This window comes from Leucopleurus acutus (assembly GCF_964270905.1).
Source record: "Leucopleurus acutus genome assembly, chromosome: 7".
Lineage (NCBI taxonomy): Eukaryota > Metazoa > Chordata > Mammalia > Artiodactyla > Delphinidae > Leucopleurus > Leucopleurus acutus.
Window position 1 is genome coordinate 64,679,006 of NC_139150.1, and position 14,832 is coordinate 64,693,837.

The 14,832-nt window shown below is 38.7% G+C and overlaps 1 protein-coding gene across 1 annotated transcript in view; it reads left to right on the plus strand.

The window, feature by feature from the left end:
• SNAPC3 (small nuclear RNA activating complex polypeptide 3) overlaps nucleotides 1-14,832 on the plus strand; it is a gene marked incomplete at its 5' end in the record, with an annotated part of 41,787 nt that overhangs the window by 21,786 nt on the left and 5,169 nt on the right. The window contains 4 exons of the mRNA XM_082842983.1: nucleotides 1,020-1,124; nucleotides 2,955-3,104; nucleotides 10,575-10,657; nucleotides 11,872-12,036. Of these exons, the coding sequence (XP_082699109.1) occupies nucleotides 1,020-1,124; nucleotides 2,955-3,104; nucleotides 10,575-10,657; nucleotides 11,872-12,036 (503 nt within the window). The remainder of the gene's footprint in view (nucleotides 1-1,019; nucleotides 1,125-2,954; nucleotides 3,105-10,574; nucleotides 10,658-11,871; nucleotides 12,037-14,832) is intronic.

Sequence of the window (14,832 nt, forward strand, 5' to 3'; positions counted from 1 at the left end):
TAAATTTTCCAGTAGATGCTGCTGGGGGAAGCCACTGCTGGTAAAACTGAAGGCAAGTATCTGTACCAGGCCCTCAGGGCATTGCCAGACCAACCAAAACACACTACTCCCAGCTTTGGGAGAACAAGATCCCACTGCTCGTCCTGGTGTCGGCCACCTTTTCCAAGACCACAGGCTGCTGTGTCCACGTCTGCAACAGGGCTAAATGATGGTAGTTTTTAGCCCATTGTAGTTAGTTTACACCCTCTGCTTACCTAGGAAAGATCAGCAGCTTGCTCCTTCATCAGGCACTCACCTGGTTGATACAAGTGTCTGATGAGGTTCCAGAGTGCCAAAATAGTTGATTCCAGTCTCTTTCCATCTTAATGGTTGCTTTGCTGGAGGGACTGACCCCCTAGAGCTTCCTGCTGTGCCATTTTGCACAATGTCACTACCACCTGTTTTTAAAACATCTTTTGCACCTTTACTTCTTAACCAGTCCTCCCTGCTGGCCTCTATTTTATAGTTATTAAGCACATATAAAAGAGAGTGTGATGTATTGATGGATTAAAGATGTGACAGTGTAGTAAAAAACGGGTTTTAGAGTCAAACAGATTTGTTTTTGCATTCTAACTCTGCTTTACCTTGGGTAAATTGGTGAACCTAAGCTTCATCCATCAAGTAGCTTTCATGATAATATGAGAGGAGGCATGTAAAAGTGTTAGTAACTGCCAGTATTATACCAACATTAGGTGATACTCCTGTCTTATCATCAGTTGCTAAGCACTTAGTGCCAAGTGTCTTATTAGATGCTTTATTATACATTTCCAGCATCCATTCTGTAAAATAAGTATTTTCTGTTTTTTATAGATGATGAAACTAAAGCTTACAGAGGTTTTTAACAATTTTCTTGAAGTGGAATTAGGAGTCAAACCCAGGGCTGACTCAAGCCCTTGCTTATAACCCTTTTTCTACACTGCCTCTGATCTGGGTCACAGTGTCTGATTTTAATGTCTTATTAACTTATTTTCCTTCTTCAGGAGTCACATGCCATAGGAAAAAAGCCTGAAAATCCAGCAGACATGATTGAAGAAGGAGAGCTTATCCTATCTGTGAATATCTTGTACCCTGTTATATTTCATAAGGTCAGTAGTAAAACATTTTGGATTCACAGATAATGTGAGTGACTTTGACTTTTGTCAAAGAATTTAATTATTTGAAGTTTAATTATGTGAACCTTATTTGAACCAAAATAAATGCAAGCATATGCTGTCTCATATGACATTCTGTCTATATTCTTGGGTTCTTGTTTATATAAGGAATATGGTAAATTAGGTCAGATTTCAAATTATCTCTTGAGTAATAGGATTACAGTTACACTATTGGAATGTATACCTGATTTCTGTATTAGTAGCAACTGGAAGGGTATGTAAATCCACAGTGATTCTGAAAATATGAATTCTTGAGGATCGGGGGTTTTTTTGTGTTTTTTTTTTTTGCAGAAAAACTGGTGAAGGAAGGGGGGTGGGGTTTTTTTTTCACCGATTCAAAATTTTTGGGAAGTTATTGAACTAGCTAAATTCAGCTCTCCTTAGATGAAAATACAGAAAGTTAACAGGTCAGGGATATCCAGGAATTCCTTAGGAGTCCCTAATAAAGAAAACTCTATCTCAGCCCAGAGTGTATATATTCTTGATTCTCCAAATACATGTATCATAAACTTTGATAAGCTTTCATTGAAATATTACTCTACATAAATTGCACTTGTGAATAGACTTTTATGAATTATCTGGGAAATAGTACTAATTACCTTGTTTGATTAAGACCTCAAATTATCAATCAAAACAAAGCAAAGCAAAACAAAACCAATAAAACCAAACCTCTGCATTTATAACATGCGGGTAGTGTATAGATTGCTTGACTTCAATGAGGTAACTTCCAGGAAAATTTAAAAGACAGTGAAGTTATATTCCAAAGGCTCTTCATGTCAGTGTCACTTTAGTAGCATCTTGATTATAAAATTCAGCTTAAACTAAAAAAGTTTTATTGCCAAGTGTATTAGTCCTTTCTGGCTGCTATAACAAAATAGCACAGACTGGATACCTTATAAGCAACAGAAACTTGTTTCTCACAGTTCTAGAGGCTGGAAGTCTAAGATCAGCATGCCAGCATCTGGTGAGGGTCCTCTTCTGGGTTACATACTTCTGTCTTATAAGGGCACTAATCCCATTCATGAGGGTTCCACCCTCATGATCTAATCACCCTCAAAGGCCCCACCTCCTAACACCATCACATTGGGTCTTAGGATTCCAATGTGTGAATTTTGGACAAACATGAGCAGTCAGACCACAGCACCAAGTATCTCAATTGTACTCATAGAATTTTAATTTATGGAGGTGACTGAGTGACAGCACTAGAGGCCAGTGCCATTGAAAGATTTTTATTGTTTACATTTCCTGAGGGGAAAGGGTATGCCACATCATGCAGTGCCACAGGGGGAAGCGCCAGTATCACTCAGGAGGCAAGGGAAAAGCATAGGCCACAGCCTTTATTGGGTTTCCATGGGAAAGACATGGCAGGGCAGAGTAAACAGTTTAGGGTTGACTATCTTGAATAATTCCAGTGGGCTCTGGGCTATCAGGCTGTCCCTAGTTTCTGGTACCTGGCTCTGGATTGACTTAGGACAGGGGAAATATTGACTTGGTATATGAGAGTTAGATAAAAGAGATGGTTTTAGAGTATGGGCTCTGGATCACAGGGGAGATGTAAACAACTTTGGCGATTAGTTTGGAGCTATAATTAATCGATGCTGAGTAGACAAATGCAGAATCTAAGAAAACACAGGACACCATATTATGGGAATAACTTAAAGTAAGAAAACTAGTAACTTAGTTTAGATCTGTTCGTGACAGGATTTGTAGTTTAATTGCTTTGTCTCTAAGTGAACACTGATTTATTTACTGTCTGACTCGTAGCACAAAGAACACAAACCATACCAGACGATGCTGGTACTGGGCAGTCAAAAGCTCACGGAACTGAGGGATTCAATTTGCTGTGTCAGTGACCTCCAGATTGGTGGGGAATTCAGCAACACTCCTGACCAAGCCCCTGAACACATCAGCAAAGTAAGGTGATCTTTTTTTCTAACACTCATAAAACAAGTGGAAATAATAATAATAAGCTAAGGAAATAGTGATTTTAGGTGAACAGGCTCATAAACATTCTGGTAAATGCTTTCTTCTTCTATGCCATTCCATCAAGCTTATCTCTTGCCTTCTATTTTTTTTAAATTTATTTATTGATTGATTGATTTTTGGCTGTGTTGGGTCTTCAGTGCTACGTGCAGGCTTTCTCCATTTATGGCGAGCGGGTGCCACTCTTCATTGCAGTGTGCGGGCTTCTCATTGCGGTGGCTTCTCTTTTGTTGCTTCGCATGGGCTCTAGGTGGATGGACTTCAGTAGTTGTGGCACGTGGGCTCAGTAGTTGTGGCTCGCGGGCTGTAGAGCGCAGGCTCAGTAGTTGTGGCGCATGGGCTTAGTTGCTCCGTGGCACGTGGGATCTTCCTGGACCAGGGCTCGAACCCGTGTCCCTTGCATTGGCAGGCGGATTCTTAACCACTGCGCCATCAGGGAAGCCCCATCTTAATTCTTATTCTAAATTGTTCTTCTGGGCTTTCCCCGCAGTTTTCATGGTTTTAAGTATACTCCAATCTTTGTAAATCTCTTTCTCTCTTGGTTTCCAAACCCATTATTTGTAAGCGTCACTGGGCATTCTCACTTAGCCTCAGTGCTGCCCGGCATTTTTACCACCTCTCTATAGTCGATACACTCTGCCACTTTTCGAGGTAACTGTTTTATTCCTTCTGAAACTGCCAACATCCTTTCCTTGTGGCTTACCTTCAGCTGAAAACCTTGCTGTTAATTTCACTGAGAAAATAAGTTATCAGAAAAGAATTTTCCATTGTCTTTTACCCACATTTACCCATTTGCCCATGCATTCTGCCTTCGCACCTGTTACAATGGATGGGCTAAACCTGCTGCTATCAAAAGCCAATCTAGGTGTCTACTGGATTCCATTCGTCATTGCATAACCAAGGACTTTGTTCTTGTATTTATCCCTTCTCTTCCCTGCATCATCAGCTTTTTCCATTCTGTTGGCTGTCCCATCAGTACACAAGTGGGCTGTAATATCTCCCATCTCCCATTCTAAACCTGTTCTTGACCCTGTATCTTCCTCTAGCTACCATCTCATCTTTCTGCTTTCTTCTCAGTAAACTGTCTCAAGAGTTAATGAGTTAAGAAGAAGAATTAATAATAGTACCTCAATTCATTGTTTCTCTTTTTCTCCCCCACTTTGTCTTACACTCACTTTTATTCATCACCACTCCACCAGAATCACTTTACTGATGCCACCATAGACTTAGTTCTCATCTTATTTGACGTCTCATCAGCACGTGACACAATTGAATATTCCTTCTTACTTGAAACACTTTCTTTACTTGGCTTTTAAGATGTTACAGCCACCGGGACTTCCCTGTGGTGCACTGATTAAGAATCTTCCTGCCAATGCAGGGGACATGGGTTCGATCCCTGGTCCGGGAAGATCCCACATTCTGCGGAGCACCTAAACCCGTGTGCCACAACTACTGAAGCCTGTGCTCTAGGGCCCGTGAGCCACAACTACTGAGCCCGTGTGCCACAACTACTGAAGTCCATGGACCTAGAGCCCATGCTCCGCGACAAGAGAAGCCACTGCAATGAGAAGGCTGCGCACCGCAACGAAGGGTAGCCCCCACTCACCACAACTAGAGAAAGCCTGTGCGCAGCAAGGAAGACCCAACGCAGCCAAAAATAAATTTATTTATTTTAAAAAAAAGATGTTACACCCACCTAATTTTCTTCCTATCTGACTTTTAATTCTTCTGTTGGATGCTTCTCATCCTTGTGACTTGTAAATGTTATTAAGCCCTTTGAATCAATCCTCAGACCTCTCCTCTGTGTATACTCCCTAGGCGATCTCATCCAGATTCCTAGCCCAGATTTTTATCTCCAATCCCAACATCTTCTCTGAACTCCAGACTTATTTTTTCCAACTGCTTCCTTGACAATTACTGAATGTCTAATAGCTGTTTCAAACTTAATTTGTTCAAAAACAGACTCTAGTTCTCCCTTCTTCCTCAAATCTGTACTTTCCCCAGTGTTCCCATCTCAGTCAATACACTCATTCTACACCTGGTGACTTAGCTAAAAACCTTGGAATCATCTTTGCTTCCTTTTCATCCCACATTGAAGGCATCAGCAAGTGCTTTTGGCTCTACTTTCAAATCATATTTAGGATCTGCCCATGTCTTTGCTCCTTCACAGGACCAGGCTGGTTAAATCATCATCTCTTGCCTGGACTTTTGCAGTAGCCTAGTGACTGTTCCTCCTGCCCCTTTCCACACTTCTGTTTATCCTTTGTACCAGCCAGATGATACTGTAAAGTATCAGTCAGATCCCGCTGCTTTTCAGCTTGAAAGTCTATAGTGGCTTTCTCTCATATCTAGAATAAAATACGAAGTCCTTACTGTGGTCCATTATCTGGTCCTGTCTGCCTCCCAACTTCATATCCTAACACCTTCTTTGTCACTTGTTGCCTTCAAACAACCTGCCATTCTTGCTCTTTCTCATGTATGCTAAGCAGGGTCCTGCTCAGAGCCTTTGTATCTTATGTTCCCTCACCCTGGAGTGTTCTTCACCAGGTATTCAGATGGCTCACTCCCTCATTTCTTCTTCTTTTAGATGTTGCGTCGACAGAGAGGTCTTTCCCTGTATTAGTATTCTCTTCCCCTGACATGCTAAGAACACTCATCACTACCTAACATCATGTTATATATTTATCTGTCTTCCTTCCCTTGAATCATGAGGGCAGGGACTGTGTTTTGTTCAATGATGTATTCCTGTGATGATGTCTGACACAGAGGAAGTGCCCGAGTCTTTGCTGAATAAATGAACCCAGATACCTCAAGCTCAATTAGTCTTAAACTCATTATTCTACCATCTCCCTTTTTCTTCAGATGAAACTCTCCCTTTCCGTTGCTGTTTATCCTGCCATAATAGCTCCAGACTTTTTTTTTCCACTGCCGTATGCTTTAGTTTGGGCCCTCAGCATCTTCTCCTGGAACTATTACAGAGACTTCTTAACTGGTTTCCCCACCTTTAGATTGTCCCATACCTGCCACTGAAGATGTCTTTCAAAAACAAATCGAGCACCAGGAGTGAACTGTAGAGTAAGCTGTGGACTTCGGGTGATTATGATGTGTCAGTTTAGGTTCCTCCTTGGTAGCAAATGTACCTGGGTGATTATGATGTGTCAGTTTAGGTTCCTCCTTGGTAGCAAATGTACCACTCTGGTGAGTGGTGTTGATAATGGGCAGGTTGTGCGTGTGGGGTGGGTAGGGGGTGTATGGGAGGCCTCTGTACCTCCCTATGTTATGATAAACGTAAAACTGCTCTAAAAGAATAAGTCTGTTCTTTTTGAAAACTTTTTTTTTTAAATTGATCTTATCATTCTCCAATCTAAAAGTCTCAGTGGTTCTCTGTTGCCTGTGGTCCAAGCTCCTTAGGCTGACATATAAGGCCTTTTGTAATGGTGATTCTCAAGTTAACTTTCTATATTGTTCACCCCCTGCTTTTACACCTTATCTTTCAGCCACAATGAAATTATCTGGCTCAAGCGTACCATACTTTTTTTATGCCTCTGAGTGTTTGAACATGGGTGGGAAGCCTTTCTCTCACTTATTATATGAGGTTCTTCTTGACTGTCCTCTGTTTGCCACTCTGGCCCCATTTCGTTTGTCCATTATAGTGCTTTATAATAATATGCTGATACCATTTGATATGTTTGTCTGCCCCACAAGGCTGGCTGTATTCCAGTCTTTTGGGTGACTGGCATGGAGACCAGCATAGTTTTTGAGTTATATTGAAAGTAGTTTTAAGATATTTGGGTTCTTCAGGTTTGCCAGCTTGGCGCTTTTGAAGGTAAACATTAAAGAGAAACAAGTGGAATCTCAAGGCTGTATGCACACCAGGAAATAGAAGATTTATCTTTTAAAGGAGAAGCAGTCTTCTGCAAAGTTTCTCCACTCTGGGGGAAAAAAGAATAACAAGGTGTAGCTATAAGTTTATAAGATCAATTTAAGAAGAAAAATCTGAATTCACCCTACTTATTCTGACCATGTCATGACCGCTCACAGCGATGAGTCAGATCTGGGAATCAGTCTTAGCTCCAGGAATCCTGGAGAGTGTTTTTAACCAGTCTTGTTTAGTTTATTGTGTTTGTACATCAGTGCTCATGCCTTCAGCAGCTTTCTAAGCAGGGGACTAAATGACCCATAGTCCTATTTATCCATCTGCTGTTTTATTGTTTCTGCCTCTTCCATGTATTAAAATAATATCCTCTGATTATTTAGCACTTATCGTGTGCCAGTTGTATAGTACACTAGTTGATAGTACAGGATCTTTGGAAAGAATTATCACCATTTTACAGGTAAGAAAAAGATGGGTCAAAGCATCGTCATGAGTTACCTGTGTTCAGTAAGCAGTGGTAGAGGCTGGATTCAGACCATTGCCAGCTTGCCTTCAAAGCCCCACGTACGTTCTTTGCCATGTTGGTACTATGCCTGGCTTTAGACATCTTTCCCTACCCTTTTATTTATTTGGTGAACAAGCACTGAGTGAAAACTTGAGCTGTGCTGTGATTAACGGCAAGATTCTAGTACATGGGCTTTGTGGAATCTTTGCCTGTTCAGGGACCTGTTTCATTTGCCTCCTTTTTCTAAGCTATGTTTTAGAAAGGTGAACTCATAGTTGTTTGACCTGTGGAAAGATTTTTATTTCAGTGATTGGCATTTGTATTTTACAGTGTTTTAAAAAAAAAAAAGTTTTGCTTTGGAAAATTTTAAACATACACATGTAAAAGAGAATAGTATAAGGAGCCCTTATGTACCCATTACAGTTCTCAGCATTTTGCCAGAATTATTTCATCTGTTTACCCCATGCCATTGTTACACCTAACAAACTGAAAATAGGTCCTTAAGTTATTATAATGGTTTTTTTGACAGGGAGACATTTGGCATGTATTTCACTGGTAATCATGGAACAAATTAGTGACTTGCAGCTTTTGTAGCTGAGGAAATGAGAATCTTATTTCCAGCCAATAAGCAAGATTTGAACAAAATACTTTCTTTGATGAATTTGGTGTGTGAGAGGACTAGGAGAATTGGGCCAGTGTATTTAAATCTCTTTGAAAAGCCATGTCTAAAATAATGTTTTGCTAATGTTTGTTTTAGACTATAGTAGTTGAAGAATGAAGTACATTTTTAAAATATATGTATAAAATCAGTGTCAGTATTTTCTGCTCAGGTTTGCTTTTGTTTGTTTTTAATGGTCCTTCAGGTTTTAATGTCTGCTCTATCAATCTTTTTAACATAGCTCAGATTAGTCAATCTCTTTTTGTCAGTAGTCTCTCTTAAGGGTCTTACTTAGAGGAACTCTGAGAAAATACTTTACACACACATTATTGTTACTTATTATAAGTAAAGTCTGGGTATAGGAAAAATGGTAACATAAATTTAAGTTGTAAAAATTTTCTTACCCAGCCTTCTCTGACACTTCTTTTCCCCCATTACTATTTTTCTCACAGCAAATCTTAGGAATGTTGCTGAGCTTCTAATGCAGCTGACTTGAATGATAGCAAGAGAGTACATGATTATTAGATGCTTAAAATGACATATAGATAATGACTTTGTTCAAATGATCATACTAGTTATCCATAGTTACTTTGTGTATAAATTTGAAATAGTAACAGGTAGACCTTTAGGTTACATTAGATTAATAACAGAAGTAACTTCTTATACTTCTTATAGTTTTTCCAAGTCAGTTGGTTATTTCCCTCCCTTGCAACTTGGTCAGCTAAACTAGCTGACAAATAGGGAAACTAGTTTGTTGAGGATCCCTGGTTACCATTGAAAATGAAAAGTAACTGATAGTGAGATTACTCACATCTTCTTTTCTAGCCATTTATATAATGATATAATAAAAAGATATAATGAAAAGATTGTTCTTTTAGAGTCCCCATTCTAATTAATAATTATACCAAAGGTTTTAAACTGCCTGAATCACTTAAGATGAAGTTCTATATGAACATATTTTTATATACACTAAATTTTGTTTTGTTTCCAAAATAAGGCAGTAGTGATTCTTTCAGAATCTTTATTTTGGACCCTAGCTTACCTGTTTGAAGGTTTAGAAGTATAGTAAGTGGTGTATTTTGTGTTACAGCAGCTAGGCATGGCATTATAGTACGTTATATCCTTTTACCTCTGCAACCACATGGGAAGAACGTATTGGCTTTACTCAGATTTTACACGGGGAAACAGAGGGTCAGGAGATTCAGTTGACTAGTCTGAGAAGAAATAGCATAGCCAGTCTTAGAAGGGTGTCTGATACCAGTGCCAGGTGTCTGTAAGTGGGGGAATGAAGAAAAATAAGAAAGAAAAATCGAAGCTTCGAAGGAGAGAAATTAGGCTATCTTAGGGTGATATTATTTTAATGCCTGAAACTTATATATCTTTTATAGTTCATAAACTGCTTTTGATTCTCACCACAATCCTATAAGATAGCATAGCATGGCAGGTACTGTACAGGTGAGGAAACTGAGGTCTGAGGAGTAAGTGTAGGAAAAAGACATAGGTCTTCTGACTCTCACCCAGGGGTCTAATTCTAAGCAAATGGTGAAGGACGAGTCTAACAGAGTGGTTCTTAGCGCTGGTTGCACATCTGAATCTCCTGAGGGGGTTGGGAAAATATTGGTGCCTGAGCCACATCATCAGAGATTCTCACTTAATGGATCTGAGGTGAGACTTGGTCTGTGGTATTTTTATGATTCTGTTATAAGGTCAGGATTAAGAGACCACCCCTCTGATGGAAAGTCTGGTAGTCTGAAAGTTGAAACCTGAGGGTTCTATGGTACTTTGGGCAAGATTGCTTGAATAAGAATAGATATTCACATTCTGCCTGCCTAAGAGTTACTGAAAATATACAGGGGGAATTTTTATAAAAGCCCATTGAAAATACAAAAGAGGACAGAACAACATAGCTCCATGATCATTGTCATTAACACTGGGGAAACATCAAAGATGTGGCTTTGTTTAGTTTTTAGTTCTGGTATCCAAAATAACTGTCACTGCCGTGTATGCATATAATAAAATAATGTTGAAGTTTATTTCATTTCTAATTGGGTTCCTTTCATGAATCTCAATATACAAATTTAAATCAAACCTAGTGATTAAAACTACAAAAGGATAAAATTGAAAATAGCAGCAAGGATTGTGTCTTTATATCTTTATCCCTGGTAACCAACATAATACTTCCCACATAGGAGGTTCCTGTTAAATAATAAATTAATGAACTGAACATATTCTATGAAGTTGCATGACATTATTGTAAAACATATTAGTGTGATTTTATGACACACAAATGTGGAATTAATACTTAGAGCAATTTTATAATTGTTAATACTGTACTTTCTCTCAATACCATCTGTTCTCTTTCAGGACCTATATAAATCAGCCTTCTTTTATTTTGAAGGAACATTTTACAATGATAAAAGATACCCTGAATGCAGAGATTTGAGCAGGTATAACTTTCCAAAAATCCTAAAGTCTTTCCTGTTTCCCGTTGTCAAAATAGGGTTATCACCACAAATTCTATTGTTGGTCTCTTAAGAATCTTTGCCAAGGAATTATTTTGTTAGATTGTTTTTTGTTTGTTTTGGGGTTAAAAAGTGTCTCTGAATTTTTAAAATATTTTCAAGGTTATCTGGTTGGCCTAGGTTATAGTAAGTTAATCAGATTTTTACCCCAAGAAGAAAATTTTCTTACCAAAGACATACATAGACCATTTCAAGATCTTTGCCAGCTATCTAGAATTATTTCTTCCTCCAGAAATTATAGTAAATCTTGTGTTGAGCCTTAGATACATCTGAAAAAAAAGATTAAATCCCACTTAAACACTTTATTAATCTCTGTTCTTCATGTTTAGGTGATAGTAAATTAATCTTTCACTATTTTTTCTGCTTGTCCAGTGTATACTGTTTGGAGTGGATATGTGTATGTAAGGTTGCTTGTGTACATAACATGAAAAATCTGTCTGACATCATGTTATCTACATAAAAGTATTACCATACTTTTATTATTGGTATCCTGGCAAATAGAGTATATATGTATATTTTTTCTGAGTGTTTATGTAAACTCTTTCATTATAGCCATCTGTATCTATATTCTAATGCAGCAGTTCTCAGACTTGGTCTCCGTACTCCTTTATACTGTAAATAACTGACTCCAAAGAGCTTTTGTTTATGTGGGTTATAGCTGTAAGTATTCACTGTATTAGAAATTGAAACTAAGAAATACTTTATTAACTAATTTAAATTTTCCAGTTACCATTAATAACAATTTTGTGAAAAATAACTTTTCCAGAACAAAATAAAATAGCGAGAAGAGTGACGTTATACATTTTCCATTCAATCTGAAGTGATAACACACATCACATAGCCTCCAGATAACTGGCGTTTATGAGAGAATAAGAATTGAAAAGCGTTTTAAGATTACCGTAAAGATAATTTTGACCTCACAAACCTCTGTGGGAGTCTCAGGACCTTACTTTGAGAACTGCTGCTCTAATGGATACAGAAAAATTCAGAGTTCCTTCCTACTTGCAACATGTATCATCCACTCTGGTTTTCATTTCAAGTTGGTAGCTGTCCAGTTAATTCGGTGAGCTGGCTTTTGTGAAATATGCAGTTGCAAACCACTTGGAGCAGTGATACATCCTTGCCGTTTTCCTCCTCAGAACCATCATTGAGTGGTCAGAGTCCCATGATAGAGGGTATGGAAAGTTTCAGACTGCTAAGATGGAAGATTTCACCTTCAATGACTTGTGTATTAAACTGGGTTTTCCTTACTTATACTGTCACCAGGGAGACTGTGAACACATTGTTGTCATTACTGACATAAGGTAAGTGGTAGAACTCGGAACATTTTGTTATTTGTCCTGTTTTCCTTTTCTTTATTTCACAGTATAAAAGCACAGGTAGTTTTGTTTGTTTGAAATAAGAGGAATAAAGGTAATCACTGCAGCTTCATTCAGGAGCAGCAAAAATAACTGCTTGCTATGCAGTGACCAACTCTGCATCCATTTGCGTCTTCTATTGTTTGTCTTTTGGAAAATCTGTAATAATTACTTTAGTGACTAACCAGTGTGAGCCATTTGTAATGGTAGAATATGCCAAAAATAAAGAAAAATAACTGAAGCTTCTCCTTTGCCCGAGGACAGTGTATGACTTCTTTGAGTCTCCATGGGCCCCTTCCTCCATTAAAAAATATTAAAAAATTATATTTTATGACAGTGCTGGTATAAAGACAAACAATACAAGCTGGATATTTATTATAAAAAAAGAAATACTTTACTGTTTATTAAAGGGTTAAAAATCTGTAAATAAAAGTATCTTTGTATATTGGACAGCTATTATTCAGGTAATAGTCATCCACTTTGTATATCAGATAGGCCCTTTGCTTTGCAAATCTGCAGCTATATTTCTAGGTTTCTTCTCTTTTTGCCCAAATTTGAAGGAGGTAAAAGGTAACTGGGGAAAGAGAAGAGTAATTCTAATATTTGACAAATATGAAGGCTTTAATGCTTTGATAAAGATTTAGAGTGGTCAGGAATGAAATAGTCTAAAATGAGATTTAGGGATTAGTTATAAATTTTGTGTAGCTGGTACCTCTAATGAATAAGGCTATTCATTTCCTTATTTAGGAACTCTCAATTTATGAAGGACCATTATATAGGAATAAGCCCTGCTCTGTCCTTGGCTTGATTTCTTCTGAGAGACGATTCAGATTTTTTTATGGAGCAATGATATACTCATTCTGATGGTTTTAGAAAGTCCCTGCTTCCACTTTTTTGGGGTTTTAGTGACTGGTCTCTAAAAATTTACCTCCCATGCCCTCATTCTCAGGAAGCTACCAGAAGTACTTTACACAAAGAGTAAACCTTGAAAAAAGAAAATATGGAATGCAAAGCAGAATAGATAAGACATAAAAGGAACTCTCAAAGTGATGGGAAAGCAAACTCCCAGAATGATGGCTGTAGAACAGACCTAGAGAACAGCTTAGTCCAGAGATTGGAGCAGGACAGGGGACAAAGGAAGCATGTCCTGAGACTGCTAGACCTCCCGTTGGTGTGTAGCCCATTTGGAAAGCATGTTTACCATTCTGTCAGCAAATAAGGAACTGAATTAGTGACAGGTACACTGAAACCTAAGCAAATGCCAACGAGAGAATTAGTAGCTAGAAAACAAAAGTGTTACACAGTAAAATGAACCTATAGTCAATTCTGTGGTTTAGGGGGATGTTTAATTCATTTGTCATAATTTAAACATTAAGTATCTAGTTAACCAAAGTTTTGTAGTTCTGCAGAGGGATGTTGAGCTAAATTAAAAAGAGGCAGTTAAAAGAATGGAAAACAGTTGCCTCTAGGGAAGAATTAATGAAGCAAGAGCCAGGAGAGCTCATAAATCTCATAGATTTATATGACTTAAAATTATATGGGGGCTTCCCTGGTGGCGCAGTGGTTGAGAGTCCGCTTGCCGATGCAGGGGACGCGGGTTCGTGCCCCGATCCGGGAAGATCCCACATGCTGTGGGGCAGCTGGGCCCGTGAGCCATGGCCGCTGAGCCGGCGCATCTGGAGCCTATGCTCCGCAACGGGAGAGACCACAGCAGTGAGAGGCCCGCGTACCGCAAAAAAAAAAAAAAAAATTATATGGGTTTACTTCTTTGATAAAGTGTTCTTTAAGTTTTTATAAAATGTTCTTGCTCTTCACTCAAATGAGGGGGAGTGTGCCTCAGTATAAGCATAAGATGGAAGACAGTCGGCTTTTTTCTGGTGATCTGAGTTTCCTTACATTTCTTACAGTGTAGGCATATTGCTGTAGTGTCATTCCTTAAATTCAAGGCAACTTGGAAAAACAATTTACACTTGTTAAGCATGTGCACTGTAGGACTTTCCTAAGGAGTTTTTTTTTTTTTTTTTTTTTTTTTCAGTACGTGGGCCTCTCACTGTTGTGGCCTCTCCCATTGCGGAGCACAGGCTCCGGCTGCACAGGCTCAGCGGCCATGGCTCACGGGCCCAGCCACTCCGCAGCATGTGGGATCTTCCCGGACCGGGGCACGAACCCGTGTCCCCTGCATCGGCAGGCGGACTCTCAACCACTGCGCCACCAGGGAAGCCCCCTAAGGAGTTTTTTAATGTAACTGACTGCAAGTAATTTTTGTCTTACAGGAGGATTTAATCATTCAGTGCCATTCCATAGTTTAATAGTTGGTAAACTATTAAAAGTTTATTTATCATTTTCTGATGGTGAAGTTAATGTATTGCTACCCTTTCTTACTAAAAAAAAAATCAAATTTTATAATTATCAGGGGCCTTTAAAATACTGTTGTGCATTCCATTCATTTTTCAGATGAAGGATCTGGGGTCCAGCATGGTTAATGGATTTATCCAAACCCACTAAGCTGATTAGTGGCATAGTGAGAACTGACTCCCACTTAAAATTTCTGAATTCTGACACCTAAAACTAAAGTCCTACCAATTCACATTATAACAGAAGCCAGATTTGGATTTTAATGAGAGCTCTTTTAGCAAAAAAAGAGCCATGTTTGTAACACAAAACCACTTAATCTAGGTAAAATAGTACTGAGTACACTTGCTCAGACTGTGTACTACGTGTTGAGCAAAGCAACGATTCTCT